This window comes from Artemia sp. Qi Xiang Cuo, chromosome 18, assembly GCF_049724085.1.
Source record: "Artemia sp. Qi Xiang Cuo chromosome 18, ASM4972408v1, whole genome shotgun sequence".
Taxonomy (NCBI): Eukaryota; Metazoa; Arthropoda; class Branchiopoda; order Anostraca; family Artemiidae; genus Artemia; species Artemia sp. Qi Xiang Cuo.
The window spans coordinates 41,010,238-41,037,211 of record NC_142811.1 but is presented as its reverse complement, the minus strand read 5'-3'; the positions used below and the strand labels follow the sequence as shown (position 1 = coordinate 41,037,211).

The window sequence follows — 26,974 nt, the reverse complement described above, 5'->3', positions numbered from 1 at the left end:
CTAGCGTCCCGTGCTAGAGGCTCGAATGCTGATATGAGGAAAGCATACCTGAAACATTTTTGATCTGTTTCAAAACAAATCCGCTGGACCCCTTGACAACCTACTAGATCTTGATTGTAATTTAAAACTATTGCCCCCTCAGACCCTGCCCCTTCCCCCCCTCTTAAAATAAAATCTTTGTTAAATTTTCAAATATTAACACTTAAATTTTCAACAAAAAGAACTACAGACCCACTCCCATTTTCATTAAAGTTCTCGAGATGCGTTATAATTTGATCGACCCAATCCATGAAAACACCCCTAAAATTTTCCAAATTTGAATAAGCCAAACGCATCTCGGAATGTATAAAATGATAATAAACTTCGCTTTTTCCCACATTTAAATAAAAATCCTTTAAAACACTGGAGACCTTAATTGAAATCCCTACCTCCCCACAACTGAATTTGATTCTCCAGAAGTGCACAAATTTTATCCACATATGCATGCACAATTTCTACAGGGTCATAAACAAAATTTCCCCCCATAAGTGTATTAAAGGGATCCCCAAACGTCGAAGTGAAAACAACTATATTATTTAAAATTATATTCGACAATTGAAAATCGGGGAGAGATGTACCCCCCTCCCCCGCGTGGAGTGTTACCCCTACCCCACCTTGGTGCATCAAAAAGTGCAACGGCTACCCTTCAGGGGGTCGAAGTGGCGTCGTGTTGGGATAGAGGGCGGGAGGAAGAGGGGTACTTGTAAAAAAATCTAAAAGCTGCAAAATAATAGGACTCAAGTATAACAGCACAACAGCGCGATTATCTAATTTAAAAAAATCAGCTAAAAAGTCATCAATATCGAAAGGTACTTCAATAGAGTTAATGATTTCGTTGTCCTGAAACTCCACTGGCGGTGTTAGAATTGGTTCTTCCTCTTCTTCACTGGACGGAGAGTAGGGGCCCAATGCTCGTCCGATCTATAAATGAAAAAATAGATTATTTTCAAAGTGTTCAAATCATCCCTACTGTTAAAATTTGGATTATTATTGCTTAATAACATTTGGTTAATTCAACTGAAGATAATCTAAGATATGACATAGAAGGCGACAATTTGGTCGTTTATTTTCAAAGTGTTCAAATTTTTTTATTTTTTTCGTGGCACTGTACCACCGCGCTTCCCCCGGTGCTTCCCGGACCCCCCGGTGCATCCCTGTGGCACTTCCCTGACCCGTGGCGCATCCCCTGGCGCTTCCCAAACCCTGCCCCCACAGCACTTCCCGGACCCATCGGCGCTTCCCGGTCCCCACCGCGGCTCCCGGCCATTTACATAATGTCCGCCAAAAGTTGAAATATTTCTAATTCCATACAGGTTTGGTAAACACATGAGTTTAATTATGGAGGTTAGATGAACGAGTTTGAACTTCAAAATGTTGAGAATCGTTAAGCCGCTTTCCCCCTCACTTCTTAGGCATTATACCGCTATATTTTGACATAAAGCTCTCTGCGCGAGGTTATAAATAATTTTGGCATCTCCTTTCCCCTGTTTTGTTTTACATTAGCGGTTTCAGTCAATCAAGGTTTCAATGGCCTTTGCGTAATTCTGTGTTTTCTGAAATAGCGGAGAACAAATTGTCTGCAAAATTAATATTAGGACATTGGAGTTCTATATTCTATGTAGGAGCGAAACATAGCACGATAGAAATATTAAGTGTAAATTAGAACGACAATATGTAACAGATGTGATAATCTCTCTCAAAATTAGGTGAAAAAGAGCAGTCGGTGTTTCACAGGTACCTAAAAATATATGTGATATCAATAGAGAAAATAGTAAAGATTAGAAAAAATAGAATTTTGAGTTTCAAAGGTGGTGATTATTAATAGAATTTACCTAAAAATATTCGCTTATGAAATATCGAAGCGATAGCAAAGATTAGAAAAGAGTGGTTTCTTTGCAAAAAAAAATTACATTTAGATATCTCCGAGGGATATAAATTTAAAACAATGGTTGGGGGGTCAGGGGTTAATATCCCGCTGAGATAAGTTTATATTGGGGTTGAAAAAGAAAAAACATTGGAAAAAATAGATAGGTGTGAAAAAATGCTTACATTTGCATAATCGGTTGGGGCTTGGGTGCCCGAAGGATCTGATAACGTGTGTTGGAGGGCGGGGGGGGGGGCAGCGCTCTGTTCTTGCGCGGCTGGGCCGGCTATTTCACGATCTTGCGTAGCTTCGGCATTGTAGTTATCCGTCCACTCTCTCTTTAACTTTCTGCCAGGCTGCATTGGGGCTGGCACTGATGGGGCTGCCTCACCCTCTCTTGCTTTCTTGGAAGGAGGGGGCACGCATTTTTCATAATTTGCCTTAAAAGAAGAGAAAAAATTAGTATCAAAATAATTTGCCCCTTTTTTTTTACAGAAAGAAAGTTAGTACCCTCATCCATGTAATTTATCTCTTTTCAGTAAAGCAAAAACTAAAAATTTCGCGAGAAATATATTATGCTTAGAAATCAAACGTTTTTATTAGACAATCAGTAGTCAATAGCCATAGGATAGGAATCATTGTTTCTATTTTTACCATTTAGAAAAATATTAAATTTTTCAGTCTATAGGCTTTAAATTAGATCGTTAACCCATCGACCTGTAGGCCTATATTTTGCAAACATAGGTTAAAATGCTATTCAATTTATACATAATATTATCTTCATGCAACTCCCAAAGACTTTTCTAGCCCTGTACTGTTTGTTTTCATTTTACACTGATGGCGGTAGATTTGAAGGCATTGCCCTCCCTCGTTACAAAATTTACTTACCACGAAGCTGTTAGAAGCATTGTATTGCCCCCTCCCCCCTTTCACATAATGTTCTAAATATATTGTTAAACTTAATTTGAAAATAATCTCTTTCACCGCTTCTCCGACAAATACAAAGCCCTTACTTTTAATGCGAAGAAATAGTTTGTTTTCATTTTACACTGATGGCGGTAGAATTGAAGGCATTGCCCTCCCCCATTACATAATTTACTTACAACGAAGCTGTTAGAAGCAATGTATTGCCCCCTCCCCCCTTTCACATAATGTTCTAAATATATTGTTAAACTTAATTTGAAAATAATCTCTTTCACCGGCTCTCTGACAAATACAAGGCCCTTACTTTTAATGCGAAGAAATAGTTTGTTTTCATTTTACACTGATGGCGGTAGAACTGAGGGCATTGCCCTCCCCCTTTACATAATTTACTTACAACGAAGCTGTTAGAAGCAATGTATTGCCCCCCCCCCTTTCACATAATGTTCTAAATATATTGTTAAACTTAATTTGAAAATAATCTCATTCACCGGCTCTCCGACAAATACAAGGCTATTACTTTTAATGCGAAGAAATAGTTTGTTTTCATTTTACACTGATGGCGGTAGAATTGAAGGCATTGTCCTCCCCCTTTACATAATTTACTTACAACGAAGCTGTTAGAAGCAATGTATTGCCCCCTCCCCCTTTCACATAATAGTCTAAATATATTCTTTAACTTAATTTGAAAATAATCTCTTTCACCGGCTCTCTGACAAATACAAGGTTACGAAACTACAAGCTTAATATACAGCAATCTCTTTTTGATTAAAACCGTGTTAATTTGTCAGAAAAACAAACCATTTCGAGCTGAGAAACCTTTTATAGGAAGTTCTCTAAAAAGGGTGAAATCTAATTTTAACCTCGCGTAGAGCATTATGTCAAAACCAGAGCGGCATTTTCATTAAAAATTGACAGAAGTCAATGGTCGCTTTTAGCTAGGATATAGAAGGAAGGAATTTAACGAAATGGTATTTCTTTTTTCGAGAGTTTTGTTTTAAAAAAGTGAGGGGGGGGGGTAGGTTTTGAGGGTAAAAAAAAATATATAATTTATTTAATTTTGACGGAGAAACAGTTCCTTTTGACTTTGGCTGCCGCGCTCGTAAACACATAGGAAAAGGGGTGACAGCTAATTTTAACCTCTCGTAGAGCATTATGTCAAAACCAGAGCGGCATTTTAATTAAAAATTGACAGAAGTCAGTGGTCGCTTTTAGCTAGGATATAGAAGGAAGGAATTTAACGAAATGCTATTTCTTTTTGCGAGAATTTGGGGTTGTAAAACAATGGTGGGATGGGGTTAGGGTAAAAAGAATATATTTTATGTTTTACATTGATTATAAGGATGTTTGTAAGGTTTGGGGGGGGGGGTGAGGGGTTTGGGGTAAAGGAATATATTTACGTGTTAGCTGAATATACTGGAGGATGTCCAAGGAAAATAATTTTATTTGAAAATGTACTAAAACGGAACTTACATGGTAAATTGTAGTTGCCAAGGCTTCTAATTCATCAATATTATCCATTGTTGCTTCCATTGTGTCAAAATACTTTCTGATAATTTAATCACATCGCATGTCCGTTATATACAAAATCTCAAAGGTGAATTGTTATGTAATGGGGAAAATTATATGTAAGCAGGCCCCTGATTGGTTGAGAAGGAGGATGTAACAAGCCCTCTGATTGGTTGAGAACGAAACACGTGATCTAACTGTTTCCGAGACACTCATAACATTTGGCGAAAGCAACAACAACAAATACTATTTCTGGATCATAACATTCACGATCGATTATGCAATCAAGTTCTCGGAAATTCACTTCCCCCTCGAGTCTTAGATCAATAAAATTGTTCCCGTTAGAATTCAATGCGCATGTGCAACCTTCGTTCCGGAGTTATTACACATAGAAACATCAAATAAATCGACCTTGGAAAAAGAGGTCATTGATCGATTACGCAATCATTCTCCCTAGGGAGGCTATGCCCATATAAGGAGTTCGTTCAGTTGTTATAGGGTCACTTCTACTGGTATCCGGGATCATTGCTTATCCTGAGGCGAAAATAATTTCAATGATTAGAAGAACATGAAAATTGGAACTTGGAATGATACAACGTTAAAAAATGACTATCGTATCGACATTTTGACTGACGAATTCAGACGATTCGAACTGGATTTATTAAGAGTTTCAGAAACTCATATCCCAGGGGTAGGATGCATGAAATTAGGTGATATAGAATTTGTTTACTCAGGCAGAAAGTATGGGGTACATAGACAGGGAGAAGGGTTCATGATGAATAAGGAAGCTGCTAAGTCTTGTTTAGGCTGGGAAGGTATTAATAATAGAATACTACTTGCTCATTTTATGACCAAAAATTTCAGGGTATCAGTTATAGTAGTACATGCCCCTGTAGAACCGACTGACGGAGATACTAGGGACTCAGATGAATTTTACTTACAGTTACAGGAGCAAATAGACAGGGTCCCAGGTTGAAATATGACGTTATTACTGGGAGATTTTAACGCCCAGGTTGGTAGAAACAGAGATAGATGGTATCCTAACCTAGGTAAATTTGGCATGGGAAAAGAAAACAGTAATGGATACAGACTTTCGCAATTTTGTAGATATACCAATCTAGTTATAATCAATACGGTGTGTGGTCATAAAATGGCTCATAAGTTAACATGGTATTCACGTGATGGTAAGACAGCAAACCTTATTGATTATGTTATTGTAAACCGAAGACTGGCAGGATCAATACAAGATGCTAGGTATTGGAGGATTATCGTGCGGGGTCACCACTTTTAAAGGCAAAAATGGCGCAAGGAGTTGCTATGCCACTTACTGGAGGGGGAAGATCCCTCTTTGGCCCCAAATTAGTGGGATTTCCGCGGTTACTCCAACGGTTCCGTATACTAATGTGATCGGATGGTCTATGGCCACATTTAAAGCCAAAGTTTAACGATAAGATTTCTAACTAACTCTTTTAGATTCGACCTAAGCTGAAAAGTTAAGAGAGTACATAGAAAAATCTTACTGCATTAACAATCACGCGGTATAAACATAACTAACTAAAAAATGGACTCTTCCTCCCAGCCCGCTAGCCGCGTGCTGCGGCGGGGGGTACTACGGTGGTAATGAATCTTTCCAGCCAATCCTTAGACTTACTAATCTACTGGCCGACCTCCCTAACTGCACAATTATTTCCCTTGTGGTCTATTAAGCACGTACGCAGTTAAAAGGACCCAAAATTGCGTCAAAAAATAATAGGAAAATTAATATTTATTACTTAAGGAAGGAAAATAATTAAGTGGCCAAAAGAAATGAATCTGGGAGGGACATTTATCTGAAAAAACTGGGTTCAAGGGTTCCAACACCTCCCTCCTAAGATAAATGGCCCACATCCCCGTTGGAGTGGCTGGAAATTCAGACACAAAATCAAATTGAAATAAACACTAAATTTCTTTTTCATCTTCCTCTAGTCTTCCACGTCTTCCAAGTTCATTTCTTCCTTAGAGCTCCTGCCGTGCGAGGGTTTCTGCTTTGCTGATTAATGTGGGGTACTATGTAGTTTTCCTTATTTTTCAGTAGCTTATCTTCCTCCTCCGTTGGAAATAATTGTAGGATGTCTTCCTCGGGTCTCGTAGAAATTGATTGTGCACAGCACAATCAAAAACACAAATTTTTTTGCTCTCACGAATTTACATTTGAGAGGAGCAGAGAATCAATTTCTGGCAAATGTGATGATACCAGCCATCGTGAAAAATTGGCTGGACTAGCTTCTTAATTTCCATCCGTGGAAACAACCTCACATTTTGATAAAAAAGTAAATTGCCCCTTGGCATAATTTCAAATAATCTAAGGCCGAAAATACACAGGCCTGTGAAAACGATAAGGGTTTAGGAAAATGAAGTAAAAACCTGAGCGAACCATGAATCGCTTTTTTCTGGTTTCCCTCCCCCAGGATAATTAACTGAAGAATATACGTTGATGCTAATTGAAAATGAAATTTGGATACATCTCCCACTGAATACAATTTGCCGGAAATACTTGTCGACTCCTATGAAGAATAACAGCTATGAATAGGGTTGCTGGGCAACGATTTTGGTGAAGTTTGAAGTGACTGGGAGAAAGTATCCCCCTTTGACTTCAGAACAGAAAGGCAACATCTCGGTAAAGGGAACACAGCTTGTCCGCCAGTTGCGTATTGAGAGAAATGGCTACCTTTTGCGACTTCCCGCAGGGGATCTTCCCCAAGGGATTCCTTCCCCTCATAAAGGATCGACATATCTTTTGAATTGATAATACTAATTTCAGATTCGTTTCCAAACTTTTCCAATCCGACTCGACATTCAATATCTCCCAACTTTCCCCCAACCAGTTGTAGGTCATTCATCTCTCTTTTGTAATTATCTTCTTTTATTCCCCATGGGTCTTTGACCTCTTTTTCCCCCTTATTGTCCATATTTTCAAGGCACAGCCCATTCGACATTTTTTTTTCCCCTATTATTTATATATCTCGTTATTCCAATCGGGACATGCCGTCAGCGTTCCCGTTATCTGTACCTGGTCTTGACTTTATTTCGAAGTCGTATTTTTGTAGGTACAGGGCCCACCGTGCTAATCGTCGGTTATCTGGCTTCATTATATTTAGCCATTTCAATGGGTTGTGGTCTGTCACTATTGTAAATTTTCGTCCATATACATAATAGTCCAGTTTTTTGACCGCATAAATTTTCGCAAGGCATTCTTTTTCAATTGTGCTATACTTTAATTCTGCTTTTGATAATTTTCTGGATATAAATGTGATTGGATGTTCCCCATCTTCAAAATTTTGGGATAAAACTGCCCCTAATCCATAATCTGAACTGCCAGTTTGTAGCACAAATGGTAAGAAAAAATCTGGATTTCTCAGTATCCTTTCGCTACAAAAAGCATCTTTCAGTATATTAAATGCATTTTTTTCAATTTGTGGCCATGTAGTGGGGTCTAAGGCCCCCTTTCGTGTTAACTCCGTCAAAAGTGTAGCAATCGTTGTAAAATTTGGTATGAATTTTTGATAATATCCTGCAAACCCCAAAAATGACCGAACTTTTTTCTTTGTGGTCGGAACTGCTGCGTTTCTAATTTTTTCTGTTTTTTCCCTTAATGGGGCTATTATACCGTTTTCTATCTTGTGTCCCAGGTATTCTGTCTGTGTCTGCACTAATTTACATTTTTCTACATTCAAAGTTAGTCCTGCTCTCCTCAGCCTGGTTAATACTTGTTCCATATGGATTAGATGTTCATTGAACGAGTTCGAAAATACTATAATATCATCCAAGCAGGCTCTTGTATATGGTAAGGAATTTAAAATATAATCTAAGCGCCTCTGGAATGTTTCTGATGCCCCTTTTAGTCCGAATGGCATGCAACTAAATTTATACGACCCAGATGGAGTAATAAAGATAGTTTTGGCTGAATCATCGGGGTCCATTTTTACTAGCCAATATCCCCTTCCCAAGTCTAAAAGTGATATAAATTTTGCGGAGCCAACTAACTCTAGAACTTCATCCATTCTTGGTATTGGGTACGCGTCTGATTCGGAAATATTACTCAGTTTCCTGTAGTCTATACAAAATCTAATGGAGCCATCTTACTTTGGGGCTAATACGACTTGTGCCACAAATTTTGAAATTAATGGTTCTATCACCCCTCCATCTAGCCGGCAGGCACATTATTGTTGCTTTTCTCTTATCTTTGCTTTCGGTATTCAGTCTGGATATGGTTTTACCGGTTTCTTGTTCTTTAATAGTATTTTATGTACTACATTTTCTGTTTTTCCGATTTGGTATGTTAATACGTCTGCAAATTCCGTGAATAATTTATTTAATTGGGATTTCTGAGCCTGGCTCAGATATGTTTCTGCCGAAACCCTTTCAATGGCGTTTATATGTGTTTCTGCCGGGTCAATTGTATCTAACGGGGCACTGTCCTCGTCATGTTCTGAGGTCCAAATTATGAGACAGCTCTCTTGCAGATCCTTGAGGTTTTCCTTTTCATTTTCCTTGTTAAATTTACTAAGTAAATTCAATGGTAAACTTCTTCCTTTTTTCTCGATTCATATAATTATATCGTATAATTCAAATAATTCATTTTCTTTTTTATCTTAAAAGTTCCCTTCCATCTCACTTCCAATTTATTATTTCCGTCTGGTAATAAAATGAGGACTTCCTCCCCTTCCTTGAATTCGCGCATTCGGGCGGATTTATCGTACCATGTTTTTGTTTTGTCTGCATATTTCCTCTGTGCTTGTTTTGCAATTTCATGGTATTTATACAGTTTCTCTCGTAGTCATAGCAAGTGGGTTATCACTGTTCCTTCTTGTTTCTCCTTGGTTGTTAATAAGTCTATGGAACTGCCTACCACCCCCCTCTTAATTGTTTTATATAGTACTTAAATTGGTGAGAACACCATTGATTGTTGCGGGTGTTCTGTTCACGCACAAAGGACAGAATGAAGCAGCTTGTCCCAGTGTTTTACATCGTCTCTTGCAAAATGTCTCAACATACTAATTAGGGTACCCTTAAATCTTTCTGTCACTCCATTTGTCTGAGGATGGAACGGCGTGGTTAATAACTGTTTAATAACGATAATTTCGTTTTATTTTCGAATGTTTGTTGATATAAATTTGGCTCCATTATCTGTTAAAACTTCCTTTGGGATTCCGTGACGAGAGACATTTTTCGCTAATTCCTCTGCGATTTTTGGTGATTTTGCTGTTCGTATTGAGATAGCTTCTGTGTACCTTGTAACCAGATCTTTAATAACTATAATGAATCTGTTTCCCGCGCTATATTTCAGAAGTGGGCCTACAATGTCCGTTGAAATTCTCTCAAATGGTTTACCGAAAATGGGCATTTTTTTCATTGGAACTTTTTCATTTGTTTTTTTGTATGCAACTAATTGACAATCTTTGCATCTTTTACAAAAGGTGATAATATCTTTTTTTAAACCTTTACACCAAAAACGCTGCAAGACTCTATCTCTTGTTCTTTGGGATTCCATGTGTCCCCCTTTGGGCTTGAGTGAGCCAATTTTATTACTTCTTTCCTTAATTCATATGGTACCAAATGTTGTAGTTTTCTAGCGTTTTCCCCGGTCTCCATTATTTTGTAAGGTAGATTTACATTACTGGAGAACTGTTTAGATTGTGGATTCTTTTGGTTCGTCAGTGCTACTTTTATTTTTTTGCAATCTCTATCATTTGTTTGTAGTTTTGCAAATTTTTCGGAAGTTATTCCGAGTGTTTCGGTTAGTTCCTCTTCGGTCTTTCCTCGTTCTTTTTCCACGGTCGATAATTTTTCTTGTTTTTGGTTATATTCCTTTTCATCCGCCCTTCTTTTGCTTTTAGGTTTTCTCGGTTTTGTATTTTTTATGAATATCTCTTCGTTAAAATGAAATTAGTTTTGTATATTATGATCATCATTTTAATTAATGGGGGGCACAGCCCCCCTCTTATTTTTTTCTTTACTCCGTGTCACCGCATTTACTCTTTTTCCCATGTAGGTTGCTTCTAGTGCAAGAAAGGTTTCGATATTTCCGAAATCTCCCCCTGACAAAACGTCTACTGCAAGAGTAGGTATAACCCCAACTTTTAATTCCTTTTTAACCGTATTTCCCTTTTTATGGGCTAATTCTATTATGACCTGAGCTGTCGGACATTTATGTTCTGCTCCATAGTAGCATAGCGATGCCACTTTATTTTTGTAATTTATTTCAGTTTTCTTTATTAAGTGTTCCCGTACATAGGTTTGGTCGCTGCAGGAATCAATAGCTATTTCTACCGATTTACCATTTAGTTCGCCACACACTTTGTGTGATTTTGCAAATGCGCAAGTTTTCATATTCTCCGGACTTTTAACCCATGCGGTTCTCTTATATGTTTGAGGCTTTTTCCAATTCTCTTGGGATCGATCATTTCTCGGATTGTCTTGTCTTCCGTATGCCCCTTCTTCCCTTGTTCTGTAATTATTGTCGTAATTTTTTTTTCGCGCTTCGGCAATCTGAGGCGTAATGTCCTCGTTTATTATAGTTATAACAGGTAACGTCATACTGTTCCTGTTTTTGGCCGTATTTTCTACCGTCTTTATTTGGGTAATTGGTGCTATAGTGGCCACTCAAGTTACAGCGGTAGCATGTTACTTCTCCTTGTGTTTGCCATCTTTGGCTAGCATTCTTTTTATTTTCTGTGTACGGGTATTCTTTTCTGCCATTTCCTCCTAACCTTGGTTTTTGTGGGAATGCCTCCCTTCTAATTTCAATGTGCCTGTCCGCTAATTCGGACATTTCTTCAATTGTTTGTGGGTTTTTCTCTTTTAAGTACATTCTCTTATTTGGATATGTATTTTCTAAGAATTGTTCCATTGCTGTTTTATTAACTATTCCCGTTTTATTGTCTTTTTTTTCCTCCGGGTCTTCTAATATTGTATAATACTCTATCTCTAGCCATTTTAAACACATATTTTTCAATTTGTACCCGTGGTCCGTATAAGTCTCGTTGTCTCGTTTTCTTTCGTTTCTAAACCTTCTTTGAAAGTGCTCGGGGAAGAGTTGAAATTTTTCAAAAATGGCTTGTTTTAGCATTTCAAAATCTTTTGAGTATTCCATTGGTAATGCTTTATATGCAAGTTGTGATTTGTAGTTAAGGAGAGGCTGTATTCTTGTCACCCAATTTCCTCTCGGTAATCCGCTTAATTCAGCCGTTTTTTTAAAATTGTATATGTATAAATGTACATCTTCATTTTCTTTCATTGGTTGAAGGTTTACTGCCTGCATTATCTCTATTGTAGACGATTTCTGAGGCTCTTGGTAGTTTCTGCCTGCAATCATTTCCATTATGTATTTTCTTTCTTCTCTGTCTGCCTCCTCCTTTTTTTCTCTGGCTATCCTATCAGCCTCTTCCTTTTTTTCTCTGGCTATCCTATCAGCCTCTTCCTTTTTTTCTCTGGCTGTCCTATTAGCCTCTTCCTTTTTTCTCTGGCTATCCTATCAGCCTCTTCCTTTTTTCTCTGGCTATCCTATCAGCCTCTTCCTTTTTTTCTCTGGCTATATCTCTGTCTCTCATGAAATTTAATATTTGTTGCGCTGTATCTACTTGAGTACTCTTTCACGAGCTCCTACTTGAAATCGAATTTCTACTAATCCTGCTACTTGGCCTACTCTGAATCTCACGGTTATTATATTCTCTTAATTCGTTTTCTGCGTCTACTCGTTGTATACTATTCTCTTCTCCCTCCATCTCCCCCACTTTTTGTGCCCTCTTGGAAGGATGAGTTTGTTTTTATATACCCGTTCTTTCATGTAATAATTTTTCCTCATGTATTATCGCCACTGTTTCTTTTGTTTGAATTTCTCTATCTGCGAGTAATTCTTTCTGCACTTGTTTTATACTTTTCTCTTCTTCTCTGGTTCGTACCGGGGATCGCTCTATTACTGATTTTGGTTTGAAGATATCTTCTTCACATGTCTCAGAAATGTCTATTTCATCTGTTGAGTGATATATGGTTTTATCTGATGGTGTTTTTCTTAGGGTATTTCCAGCAGGTGTCGCATATAATTGTGTGTCTGAATCCGATGTTTGTTTTACCGCGGTAGATCTTGTCTGAATTCTTCGTTTGTCCGTCATTATTTCAAGGTTTACTTAACGTCTTTCGCTCAAATGAAAATCCTTTTATCAATGTTTCTTTTTATCCTTTCGTGAAAAATTATTTCCTTTTAATTTGTCGATTATCTGTGGGTGGCTCAGCCTCCCTTGTCTCACAAGTTAATTATTCGCGTGATTTATTGATTTTTAAATTTTATTACCTATTATTATCCGACTAGGCACAGTTCAGATAAAAATTTTCTTTTTACAATTTTCATATATGTACCCACTATAGGCTACTGTCTAGGCCAAATTAACCTGTCTCTTCGAAAGCGCGGAATTCTTTTATTATCAGATTTACTGATAGGACCTTAACTCGCTGCCACCACTTATTGGAGGATTATCGTGCGGGGTCACCACTTTTAAAGGCAAAAATGGAGCAAAGAGTTGCTATGCCACTTACTGGAGGGGGAAGGTCCCTCTTTGGCCCCAAATTAGTGGGATTTCCGCGGTTACTCCAACGGTTCCGTATATACCAACGTGATCAGATGGTCTACAGCCACATTTAAAACCAAAGTTTAACGATAAGATTTCTATCTAACTCTTTTAGATTCGACCTAAGCTGAAAAGTTAATAGAGTACATAGAAAAATCTTACTGTATTAACAATCACGCGGTATAAAAAGAACTAACTAAAAAATGGACACTTCCTCCCAGCCCGCTTGCCGCGTGCCGCAGCGCGGGTTACGAGGGTGGTAATGAATCTTTTCAGCCAATCCTTAGACTTACTAATCGCAATTCTTTCCCTCGTGGTCTATTAAGCACGTACGCAGTTAAGAGGACCCAAAATGGTGTCAAAAAATAATAGGAAAATTAATATTTATTACTTAAGGAAGGAAAATAATTAAGTGGCCAAAAGAATTGAATCTGGGAGGGACATTTATCTGAAAAAACTGGGACCAAGGGTTCCAACACTAGGGTATATAGGAGTGCCTTTATTGATGTTAAAAGTAAAGATCACCTTCTAGTAGTGTCAAGGGTTAATTTAAAGCTGAAATATCGGAAGGGTAACTACCTCCCGAGAAGTTATGATGTTGGTAGACTCCAGGATGAGAATTTGAGAGAAACTTTCAAGGAACAGTTGAATACTAAACTTAACAGTTTAAAATTTGATAATGCGGAAGATGGTTGGAATAATTTTAGAAAAATAATTTGTAAAGTTGCTGAAGGTGTATTAAGGAAGAAAGCAAGAATTGCAGATACGAATATTAGTGAAAAAGCTTTATGTTTAATAGAAATTAGAAAGGACTTGTACAAAAATTATCTGAGTGATAGATCATATGAAAACAAAAGGAATGTAAAGAAAGTGGAGAAAGGCACTCTCCAATCACTTTCATCTATTAAAAAAGGCACTAAGCCTTTCAATTTCCAATCGAAAGAGCCGTTTTGAAGTTTCTACGACAGCGCTTTCAATAAAAACCTTATATGCCCCTAGGGGATAACTTACAATCCTTGCCCTGAGTGGGGGGTGGGGTGTCATCCTCAAAGACCTAATTTCGAGAACTGTCAACTACGTTGAAGAGAATTGTTATCTCAAAATTTGTTTGGATGTGTTTTGGGAAATGGTAGACGTGATAGGGGGTTAGTTGCCCTCCAATCACTTTTGACTATTAAAAAGGGCACTAGCCGTTTCAATTTCCAATAGAATTAGTCCCTTTTGAAGTTTCTACGACGACACTTTCTATATAAACCTTATATGCCCAAGGGCATAAGTTGCAACCTTTGACCTGAGGGCTGTGGAGGGGTTGTCTTCCTCAAAGACATAATTTCCGGACCTTTCAATTACGTTCAACAAAATGGCTATCTCAAAATTTCGATTGGAAGTCTTTGGGGAAATGGTGGGTGTGAGAGGGAGGTTACTTTCACTCCAATCCCTTTCGACTATTAAAAAGGGCACTAGCCATTTCAATTTCCAATCGAATGATTCCTTTTTGAAGTTTCTATGACAACGCTTTCTATAAGAAAAAACCTTATATGCCCCAAGGGCGTAACTTACAACCCTTACCCTGAGGGCTGTGGGGGGAGTGTTATCCTCAAAAACATAATTTCCGGGTTTTTTCAACTAAGTCGAACAAAATGGCTATCTAAAAAGAATGTCAAAAAAATGTCAAGAGGCTTTACTAAAAATGTCAAGCCTTCCAATCACTTTCGACTATTAAAAAGGGCACTAGTTCAACTTCAATGGGTTTATTAACAAATGAAAATAATAAATCACATATATTCAAAATACTCAGTCCATTCCTGGACGCCGAGAACCAAAATCATTACAATTTAACATAATACGCAGAATGGTCACCGATCCTAATCTCAGACACAACCATACCTCCCATTTACCAAATAACTAAAACTATTACCTTCCCGTTCCTTACCCTCAGCCCTTCAACTAGCCCTTTCAACTTCCAATCGAATGAGCCCTTTTGAGTTTCTACGACAAGACTTTCTATAAATACCTTATATACCCCCAGGGCATAAATTACAATCCTTGCCCTGAGGGCTGTGAAGGGGTTTTCATCTTCAAACACCTAATTTCCAGAACTTTCAACTACATTAAACAAAATGGCTATCTCAAAAGTTTGATTGGATGTGTTTGGGGAAAAGGTGGGCGTGAGAGGGCGGTAAGCTGCCCTCCAATCACTTTTGACTATTAAAAAGGGCACTGGCCCTTTGAATTTTCAATCGAATGAGCCTTTTTTGAAGTTTCTACGACAACGCTTTCTATAAGAAAAAACCTTATATGACTCCAGGGCATAACTTACAACCCTTGCCCTGAGGGCTGTGGTGGGAGTTTCAACCTCAAAAACATAATTTCCGTTTTTTTTCAACTACTTCGAACAAAATGGCTATCTAAAAAGAATTTTAAAAAAATGTCAAGAGGCTTGACTAAAAATGTCAAGCCTTCCAATCACTTTCGACTATTAAAAAGGGCACTAGCCCTTTCAACTTCCAATAGAATGAGCCCTTTTTGAGTTTCTACGACAAGAATTTCTATAAACACCCTATATAACCCCAGGGCATAAATTACAACCCTTGCCCTGAGGGCTGTGAAGGGGTTGTCATCTTCAAAGACCTAATTTCCAGAACTTTCAACTGCGTTAAACAAAATGGCTATCTCAAAAGTTTGATTGGATGTGTTTGGGGACAAGGTGGGCGTGAGAGGGGGGTAAGTTGCCCTCCAATCACTTTCGACTATTAAAAAGGGCAATAGCCCTTTGAATTTCTAATCGAATGAGCCCTTTTTGAAGTTTCTACGACAACACTTTCTATAAAAACCCTATTTGCCCCCAGGGCATAACTTACAACCCTTGCCCTGATAGCTCTGGGGGAGTGTCCTCCTCAAAAACATGATCTTTATCTGGAAATCAACTACGCTGAACAAGATGGCTATTTTGATTGGATGTGTTTGGGGAAATGGTGGGCGTGGAAGGGGTGTTAGTTTTCCTCCAGTCACCTTTGACTATTTAAAACGGTACAAGCCAATTCAATTTTTAATCAAATGAGCCCTTTTCGAAGTTTCTACGACAACTCCTTCGATACGAAGTGCCCTGGTCTAAAGAAAAAAAAAAAATAATAATACGTTTTGCCAACACCGTTCTTTACTTAGGCAGCGCGACTGCGCTGCCTAAATACAAATGAATGTATTTACTATGAAATACAAATGCATGTGCATTGTTTGATTTATTATATTTATAAGAGTAAAAACATTAATATTTTTCTTCCTTATTGGTGTATTGGCAGCGGTGCCAATTGGGGAGGGGGAAACTGCCTCACCCAGATTTCGAAAAATACTTTTTTTTTATATTGTCACAGATGAATATCCTTTTTGGGGTATTTTCACGGAAAAAAATGACAAAAATTACCATTCTCCGGCCTGGAAATTAATTTTTGTGTCACCTCCCCCCCCCAAAAAAAAATAATGAATTCATGCCACTGTGTATTGGCTTGTCTAAATAGGAGAATAATGGCAATAAACATCCTTCATTTTTGCCCACACGCCATGAATAAGGTGAATAGCGTTAATAATACTAAAGTCGTTTTATTTTCTTATTAAACAGTACGTGGTAACGAACTGTAAGTAGGCCTAAGGAGCGACGCGCCTGAGTAGTAACCGAAACTCTAAAAACCAGAATTTTGATATCAATAGGCCTAGATATATTAAAAGAATTGGCTTATAGTGCTGATTCCAAAAATTTAAGACTCGTCAAGTTTAATTTTACCCATCAAAGAATACGAGCCTGAGAAAATGTGCCTGATTTCCGGAAAAGGGGGAAATATCCCCTAAATGTAATGAATCTTAACGAAAATTGCACTATCAGATTCAGCGTATCAGAGAATACTACTGCAAAACTTTGAGCTCCCATATTCAAAAACGTGGAATTTAGTACTTTTTTGTCAGAAGAAAGATCAAGGATGTGTGTTTATTTTTATTTTTAAAATATCGGGAGAGTTCGTAATTTTAATTTCAAACGGAAATTAAAATGTCTAATGCCCTTTTTAATTGACCATAAAGATTAGAGGGCAGCTAGCCCCCCCCCCCCATTCCTGCCTGAATTCCTATACAAAATGCTTTTTATTTGTCTTACTTTCTCTTTGCTGACTCAATTTTGTATGTGGAGATGTTAATGGTAATTGTCTGGGGTCATAATGTTAATTGGTAATGTTAATTGAGGAGTCAAACCCCTCAAGGAGGAGGTTACCTCTTTCTCGAGACCTTGCTCTTCACGCTAAAGTTTTTCTTTTTGTCCCAGTTCATCAAGAACGACTCCAGAAAAACAAGAGTAATTCATGCTAAAGTTTGACTTTTTGTCTCAGTTCTTCAAGAACGACTCCAGAAAAACTGGGGTAATTAGAACATTAAGAAGCTTTTGTAAAATTGCTAATAAACTTTCGCGTGAAGAGCATATTATTGAGGAGGGGGAACTCCTCTCATACACGTAATAATTTCTGTTCATTTTAAGTTTTAATGTTAATCCTTACTTTCAGTTGAAGAATAGGCCTATTTTTTTATACCTGGTTATAAGTTTGGATTAGGTATTGGTTGAGCTGCGTGCTACAAAGTCGATGTCTTCTCATAGTTTCATACAAAAATTAAGAAAAGGCAAAATCTATTCTTCGCAAACTGACTAAGAGTTTCCTAAAGCATAAAATCTTTACGACCACATTACGCTAAGTAGGACAGAGTTTAACTGCTATAGAAATTAGATTACCTTATTCCATGCCTGGAAGACCTTGATGGTACTTTTCTGGTATCGTTCATCCTCAACAGTGGCGGTATGACCAAATTGTTGTTCGACATCTGTCCTATTGAAATAACTAGCACAGTCCATTGGAACAATATCTGTACTTGGAATACCATGATTTATTAGAATTTCTACTTCTAGAGGACCAGAGCCTAGAAAAAGGAATTCAAAATTAATTTTAACATTACAACATATGCGTCTGAAATGGTGCCTTGTATATATAAACTTTTGTAAATTCGAGAAGGCACCAGGTATAGAGACGTAAGTAGAGAAGCCCCCTCTTCCTACAAAAAAATCATACGTACGCCCCTGACCAGTTATCCGCCTTTTTCAATCGGTTCCGATTTAAAACGAAGTGTAGGCTCATATAAAGGAATTTTGCTTCTAATCTGTCAGATTTACATTATTATTTTTCGCTTAATGTAGTTGATAATAAGAATGCATTTTTTTTATGGACTTTTACTCGAGGGGTGTCTTTTGATTTAATTTAACATCTTCCTCAGCATTCCTTGAATTTTCACCTTGACACTTTTAGCCTTTTTGTACCAATCCAAAATTAAGCATTCGTCTTTTTTCAATGATAAATCATAACTGCAAATAATGGGCAAAGGAGAAACTCACAGATCTTGCCCGAAGGTTCTGAAGGGTCAAGTCATCCCCAGAAGCATAGTTATTGAACCTTTTGACCATTTTAAAAAACAACTATATCAAAATTTTGATCAGTGTCAAGGGGGAAATCTAAAATGGGTGAGGGGGGGGGGAGGTGTTGACATCCAATCACTTCGCAAAATCTTCCTCAATATGCCCTGAAATTTGCATCTTATTACCTTACACTTGCTTGACATAGCCAGGATCATGCATTTCCCCATTACCAATAATAAATCCCATATGTAATTAATGGAAAAGTTTGAATTGGCACCCCCAGATGAACAGTTATTCGGCCTTTCACTATTATGAAAAAATTGCTAAGTCAAAATTTCGATCGGTGTTTAGAAGAGGGATATCATAATTAGCAGGGTGATGACTGGTTCCCCTCCAATCACTTTTTCAGCATCCCCTTCAATATGCACTAAAGTTCCACCTTAATACTCTCAGCCATTCCAGAGATATTGATGATAAGCCCTTTGACGACCGGCATGTATGCACATAGTGTGCTTCCATTTTGTTGAACACCCCCTTCAACATCCCCTGGAGGCTTCACCTTAATATCCTTCGTCTTTTTAGAGACCCGGAGTCAAACATGTCCCCCCTCCCAATAAAAAACCGTGTATATAAACAACAGGTGACTCGCGTAACGTATTGTCCTTGCCCCAGGGGGTGTGGGGGACCTGAGTTGTGTTTTCTGGCACCGTGTTTGAAGCGTCTTTTGAAAAGGTTCGACAAGAACCGCTTTTAGGTTCTCCGTGTTCAACCCAGCAAAACATCAAAGCGTTTCCATCTTAAAGGTTCCAAGCGTGTTGGACATGGGTTCTTCAAAGTCGCAATGCGCTAGAATAGCATGGTTGAACATGGGCTCTGAGAAGACATTTGCCAGTGTTGAACATGACACTCAGATCTTTTTTTACTCTTAAAAAGAACACCAGAAATTTCAATTTCCAATCGAATGAATCCTCTCTCTAAAGTTTATGCGACTACCCTTTCCATGTGACGCGGCTTTGAGTATAAAAAAAAAACAACTTTAGATTGAAGCCTTATAGGCAACACTAGAGTAAATCTGACAACTACATTGTTGGGATACAAATTAGATCTTAAGCTAAACATTAACATTCAGTGAAGATATCCAATCTGCCGTAGTTTTTAATCCATAATAGTTTAATTATGGTTTTGAATCGACTCAATTTTTTAAGTTTAAGGCCGTTAAAAATAAAAAAAAAATAGTTTGCCTTTTCGGGCCTTATTTGCTGGCATACCAACATCTAAAAAAAAATGCTGGGTGAACTCTTTTTTATTTTTTACTTGTTGCATAGGAATCAAGTGCTCAAGTATATGTGAGTGCCTTTTTCTTAGTAGCAAACTAGTACCTATATTTATCTTTTTGGCAATTTTAATCCGTTATTCTTAAATCGATCGTTTATTTTGCTATGTTTTGTAATACTGAGTGATTCTTTATTACATACGATTCTTTATTTTACACTACGATGCTTGTTCACCGCTTGTTTTTGACAGAATTTATAACATTCCTACATTCCTATATTCCTACATTCCTAATTTGTTGTGATGGTTAACGGCACATCCTTGTACCGGCCAGCATGCTTGGCACAGTTTTGCCACACCTGGCCAAATTCCACTGCGCATGACATGCGCCGTCTGGTTGTACATGACTTGTGAGAGTGAGCAACACCTCGCTCTAACTAAATATTCCCTTCAAAATTTTTTGACTTTGGCAATTCTCAAAAAGGATTATTTTTTGACCCTGCGCCATATCCAAGGGATTTCAGGCCTATATAAAAAAATTCTAAAAGATGTTTCCGATTACGAAATACTGTGAAGTTGGTTTTGGGCTGCAGTTACCATTTCCCGGATTTTATCATATCAACCAAAAAATTTATCCCAGATGATAGTTTCAAAAGCACATTTTCATGAAAAGCAAAGAATGAACTAAAACTTGACACAAGCAGAAATTAGCTTATTTATCATGTAAAACCTAAAAATAGCAAAAACTCTATAAATGAAGAAACAAAACCCAAGACGAACAGAAAATCGAATAAAAAATGAAGCTCAACTTAGAAAATAGAGAAATTTCCACCAATACGAGCGGTGTTAGCACCCATTTAGACCCGTATCAGGCAAGAGTGTCTTTGCCTTTGCCTGAAATCCAAATATAAAATTTTGATTCAATTCTTAAATTTAATGTTTTACTAAGCCATTTGATTTTTTTCATGCGACAGAAAGGAGTGAGCTTATAAGGAAGAAATCATTGAGTAAATTATGAGTCTTTATAAAAGATCCCCTCATTTGCACTTCGCTGAAAACTAAATACCAGTTGAAAAAAAATATTCTAGTAAAAAAATATTGCAATAACTCAAGGGAACTACACTGCTCTTTCCTTTGTCAATGCCATCTCACTGTTATGATCTTCATTTAAAATTTCAGTCTTTTTTTTACTTTTTCCTTCCTTTTCCGCTCTGAATTGCAATTTTGGCTGGACGAGTATTGCCATGCGTAGTAGAAAAGGCGGGACAAACAAAATACACGAATTATTGGCTTACCAACATAATGCAGGCATATTCCGTATTAAATCGAATCAAGATTTCAGATATTCCACTCCTTTATGACGAAATATAATTTTTTTTTTACATATTCTATGTCGGTCATGTGTTAGCACAAACTAGCTTGATATTACAAAATGAAAAAGTTTGAGTTGTGAACGCCGCATAACTTTGAATCCGTTAAGAACGGAGCACTCACGAATTAATCAAAGTATTAGTTTTTGCACAACCCTGTCAATACAACAAGTTGTAGATTTTTAACGCAACTTCTACCTAAATTAACGAGAAAAATAAATTGAACTCAATTTACCTGCAACTTTTTCCTTGACAAAAATTTGGTTCACTAATATGCTTCTGTGTGCTCTATGTGCAAAGTAACGCTGCTCCACTTCATGTTTCTCTAACACGATGTTCTCTATATAAACTCCTTAAAAAAGAAAAACAAGCCATTACAAAAATTAAAAAGACAAAATAAAATCACTTTTGCTATTTATTAAGAATTAAACCTTTTCTGCTGTAAGCTGAAATTTCCAGCTAGTCGGATTTCCAGGGAATTCCTTTTACAAAATCTAATTCACTTTATTGGTACTGAGGATGATTTCGACGTAAAGGCAATGCATTAAACAACAGCACTGAATTTCTTGAAATAATGTACTGAAGATTAAATAACAAATAGCTTAAAAGAAAAGAGGAAACATATTGAAATGAGAGGAAACATACAGAAGAAAAATGTCTACAAACCGAAATAAATTGTAGAAAAAAGGAATCCAACTTTTCAGAGATAAACAGAACTTGAAGAGAGACTTGCACAGCATAATTGAATTAATAATGGTAACCTTAAGGCAGGAGTAGACGGTAGACGGGACGCTAATATTAAATAAAAGTATGGTACATAAAAGATCAACTGTAAATAGTAGATGATATTAGATTAGTTGTCGTAGATGAACAACAGTATTGAGTAATATAACCGTCCAAATATTGAAATAAATATATTACCCGGGTAAAAAGAACTAGATTGTATCAGTGGTAAGATGCACGATATTATGAATAGCCAAAACTAAACAAGGAAACAGTCTATTCTATATTAACTTAAATAGTAAAATTTAAAAAAAGAGAATATAAGCATAGTCAAGAATAAAGATGTGGAAGGCAAGTCGTTTCCATCTCAAACGAGCAAGATTGAAATTTGAACCTTGGGGAATCATGTCATATTCTGTTAAGGTTATACTCTTAAAGTGGATGAAATGATCCCCCTTCCGTACCCCAATGCGGTTGTATGACTAAATATATTGTCTCGAAAAAATAGTTAAGCAAAGAATCCCCAATAAGGGTCCCCAATAAGCACAATCCCCAATAAGTTTACTGTAGAATCAAGGGCAGTTCTGTTTTGTCTCTTGCTTTAAAGAAAACATACATTGGAGGTTCTGTATATAACAAAAATTAGTCTTGGAATTAATTTTCGCTCTAAATCAATTATTTTAATTGAGTGGGTTAGTGCATACAACATATCTACCTCCATTTAAAGCATTATATAGCTGTCTTATTCTCAGGAACACTTTTCAAATTGATGTTTGAGAAACAATTCTAATCTACTCTAATTCCCGCAAGTCAAGTATTATTTTCAGATGAAGACATCTTATCATCTAACTGGAAGCATACTCGAGTACTGTAAATTTTTTATCAGTCAATTGTTTTCCCCTTCAAATTTATTGCCATCTAAAAGTTTTCTTGACATGCAGACACGCCTTCCTTGCCAATTTATGAAAGGGGCTCTCTGGGACAGTTTGCAGAATAGTACTTAAAAGTAGCATTGGGAAGCAGTGAGGACAGGGACGCATCTATGCGGTAGTTTTAGCGGTATATTACCCAGAGAAGGTCGGAAATTCCACCAATTATAAGGGTGGAGGGACATAATAGGAAGGGGAGAGCCGAGGTTTCACTGGTATACTCACCCCTCCCAAGTATTAATTCTGCATCACCCCTGAGTGGAGATTCCGCAGATACTCTTTGTTTTACTCGAAAGTAGGATATTTTTTTCTGAATATCACTTTTACTTAATTCCTAAATAAAAAATAATAATAAAATCGCACAAAATACTGTCATTATCCCGTGATTGATAAAGTATAACGTGGTACGGTGATTTTACTGACGATGTGCTCTCTTGTCTCATTTAAGTGAGAAGCCGCGGAAAAATATCACTGAGCTCTCAAAAAAAGCAGATATCCGGTATGACAATTAGTACGCTGAAAACAAGAATCATGCACCTCGCTATTCCAAGTTGAAACCCATATGCTTGGGGAGAACGAAGAATTCACGTGCCCTGGGAGCCTCATATAGTCAAATTGGAGCCTTGAATGGGAAATTACCGTGTGAATAACGTGTGAAAAAATATAGCCCTATTCCATGAAACTGGAGCTCTGGATCCTTAATGGTAAAGTCCTCCTAGGAATTATGTATGGATGTGAATATTGTGCATTACGCTGCCCGGATCGTTGATGGAAGATCTTTTTCTGCAGCATCGGAGATGTCATCGTGGGGAGGTGTCACATTATGTGCCAGCTCACACGGGAAGAACTAAGTAAGTTAATTAAAGCAAGAGTGATCAGAACTTGTTTAAAAAATCGACTTTTCCATTACTAGTAAAAAGCAAGAAGCAGCAACTTACCTCTTTCAGCATCAACCTTGTATCTTCTACCTAGAACTTGGGAATTTGGAAACTCTAATCGAGCATTAATGAAGTTTGGGAAACGGGCTCTGTGAGATTCTCCAAGTTCACCGTTATACACTCCATCCACGTAGACTGTGTCAGATGTGACGATACTAGCTATTTTCCCATTGCCAACAGTGGGCATATATCTTAAGACAGGGAGGCTGAAAAGATAAATATAATAATAATTAATACTTGTAAAAAATATTGTCAAGCTATACCTATAATAGGAAATAATAGCATCATTCAAGACTGGAAAACTTCAGCCTGGTATTTTCATTTATTTATCACCGATCCTGCTCTAGAACTTGAAATCTCATTGCTATGAAGCCATGGCTAATTTTGAGATAAAGCCAAGACAGATAGTCTGAGCGAAAAGAAGCAAGGAAAAACCAATTTTTTTTAACACTTCATGGCATTGCATCAAAATATTGACATGACGATTTTGCTCCATAATCGAAAAGTAAAAAAAGGAACTCATTGGGGGGATGTGACCCACGCAACCCTAATGGTAAGAGCCCCAAATCATGGAGCCGGCTCATTCTTCACAGACACAATGCGGCAGAAAAGGTAAGCATCTTGTACTTTTTAAACTGGAAACTTGTGACAAATTTGAACCCGTGGAATTGAAGGTTTAGCTTGGGGCCCTTGACTTCTGAGAACCCTTCCTTCTGCATAGACACCGAATTTTAAGAAATGGGGTAGGGCTAGGCGTGTTGCACCTAGATTAAACCAGAACAATACAAAAATCTTTAATCTCGGTGCAAGAACAAGCTAAGTCCTCAGCAAAATGAACTAAATCTAGAAGTGGTGACAACACGAGCAAAACAAAAAAAAAGTCTTAGCTCACTATAAAGTGATCTAAGGCCCAAAATGTGGAATCTTGATCTCGCAGTGCAAAAAGAGCACAGAGTACACAGAGCAAAAACGAGCAAAACATTCAAGCTGCAGACTAACTTGATGGGCATCAGAAAGGGGAGTATGTTGCAACTTGTTTGAACTAGAATAACGAAGTGATTTTCAATATGTGTCATGGGAGAAAAACAAATGAGCCGGTGATAATCATATAATAACTCAAGATTAAATGGAACAAAAGTTCGTGGATGAATACTTAAAACCTAAAACGAACAGACATTAAAAAAAAAATAATCAATTCAGACTTAAAACGAGCAAACATTACCGCGAATAAGAATGGGGTTACCAGCATAGCAAGCCTCATAAAGGCTATAATTGCATTTGGTCTTAACGAAAACAGAATGTATTTCGAACAGTGTGCATTTTAGACGTCGCAGTATCATCATCAACAAAAATACTTGTTAAGTTTACAGAAAGAAAAAAAAAAGAAATTTGGAGTAAATACATAATTGAATTTAGATTTAGTTTTCATATTTTAGATGAAAAATTTAAAGAGGGGAGAAAAGAGAGAAGTTTTGAACAGATTGGGAAAAAGGAGTGTGTGTAGAAGTGTGACTGTTTTGTGGCTCGGAGCTGTTGAGTTGTTAGTAGTAGTAGTAGTATTAGTAGTAGGTTATACCTCGGACCATTGGGCAGGTGATGTGCATTGTCGCAAAAGGGGATAGCCTATGATATTTGAAAAGAGCATAAAAAAATGAATTTGATTCTTTCCTGCAATCCAATTTATTGCTAGCAATGTCAGCTAACAGTTTTTGGTAGGACAGGAGAGACAGAATTGTTAGCCAACAAAAATTTTTTGCTAACAATTGGCAGGATTTGACGGGATAAAAAAAAAGAAACTAAATCTAAGCTTGGAAACAAGACTTAAAATTCTCAGGATACCCCTGTGTGGTCACGGGGATTTCACGGGAACAAAAAATTAGTGTATCTATTGATCAAGCTCCAATAGTTTTTTTTTCAGTTTTCTGAATGAAAAGGCTGTAAAAAAAGCCTCTAATGCTACAACTTTTATTTTATTCACATTTTTCTTTCGAAGCGGTTATGCAACAGAGACTGTCAACCTTTAATGTTACTTCTTTTATTTTATTAACATGTTTTCTTTGGAAGTGGTTATGCACTAGACCGATGTCAAAGATTAAAATTTTACCCAAAATTTAAATTACAATCCAAGATTTTAGTTATAAAGCAGAAAACTGAAAAAGACTAAGGATATTCCCACAGTTAATCAATAATCAAAATAATTATATTAGCCTAAACAATTTTTTTTTTTAATTTCCCAAAAATATCTTTCAAAGAAAAGTAAAGTCATATTCAACACAAAACGAGCAAAAATAAGGTCACACAATAATGCAAACTTGAAAAGAACAGAAATTATCAAGAATGTATGAATAAAACCAAAAGATTTCAATTTTACCCAAGATTCAAACTACAATCCAAGATTTTAGTTATAAAGCAGAAATACTGAAATAAAAACTATATGGATATTTCCCAGTTACCCAATAATCAAGGGACAACGTAAATAAATAAAAAGTTCCAGCTTCACAAAGAAGGGTGGGGCTACCGCCCCTTAAACTCCCAAAAGTTTTACTAAGTGCGTATTTATGTGGTAATGATCACATTTCTCTGGTGGGGTGTCAGCCCCTTATATTCTATCCCATGCTACGTCACTTGGGCTTATCCAGGCCCCATTTCCGGGATGACACTGGCACTAGTAGCACATCATCTTTAAAAACATAAAAACATAAAATAGTGAAGAAATGATAACAAATAATAAATACCTTGTACTTTCGAAGATAGATGGATGAAGGCTAATATCCTCCAATTTTGTTAACATTTTATCATCCTCAATATAGTCCAGGTAGTCATCCCAATGTTTATGAAAGTGCAAATCCCCATATGAAAACTTTATAACTACATTAAGTGTCAACACACTAAGATAAAGCATAGTTTACTACAAAAGAGACTAAAAGAGACTACAAATCAGCATAAGAGACACGAATTATCTCGATGGAGACAATTTCGCTTCTGACTGTTGGATAAGAAGTCTTTATGTTTGCTATGGTTCTGACTTAATATCTTCCGTTACGTAAACATCTTAGCGTATAGGGTAAACATCTGTGCTAATTTGAGATAATATCCTTTATCATGATTGTTTTTGCTGAAATTTTAGATACTTTATAAGAAGCAAGACATCTCACAGAAAAAGCATCGCAAAGTAAAACAGATGTTTATTATAATCGTTCATTAAGCCATTTTCTCCTTCAATCACATAATATAGTATATATTAATATATTTGACACAAAAAACCCGCAGGACTATGGCCCCAAGAAAAAATACAAATACAATTAACACATACAAATACAATCATGGGATTCAATTTAAACTTTTGATAAAATACATTAAAGC

General features: G+C 37.0%; 1 protein-coding gene across 1 annotated transcript in view; it reads right to left on the bottom strand.

The window, feature by feature from the left end:
• Positions 1–26,584, bottom strand: part of LOC148941501 (protein-glucosylgalactosylhydroxylysine glucosidase) — a 110,798-nt gene extending 84,214 nt beyond the window's left edge. The window contains exons 1-4 of the mRNA XM_089103816.1: positions 26,347–26,584; positions 23,612–23,817; positions 21,257–21,373; positions 17,705–17,889 (exon numbers count right to left, since the gene is read on the bottom strand). Coding sequence (XP_088959942.1) covers positions 17,705–17,889; positions 21,257–21,373; positions 23,612–23,817; positions 26,347–26,513 — 675 coding nt within the window. The 5' untranslated portion in view covers positions 26,514–26,584. The remainder of the gene's footprint in view (positions 1–17,704; positions 17,890–21,256; positions 21,374–23,611; positions 23,818–26,346) is intronic.
• Between the last annotated feature and the right edge of the window lie 390 nt (positions 26,585–26,974).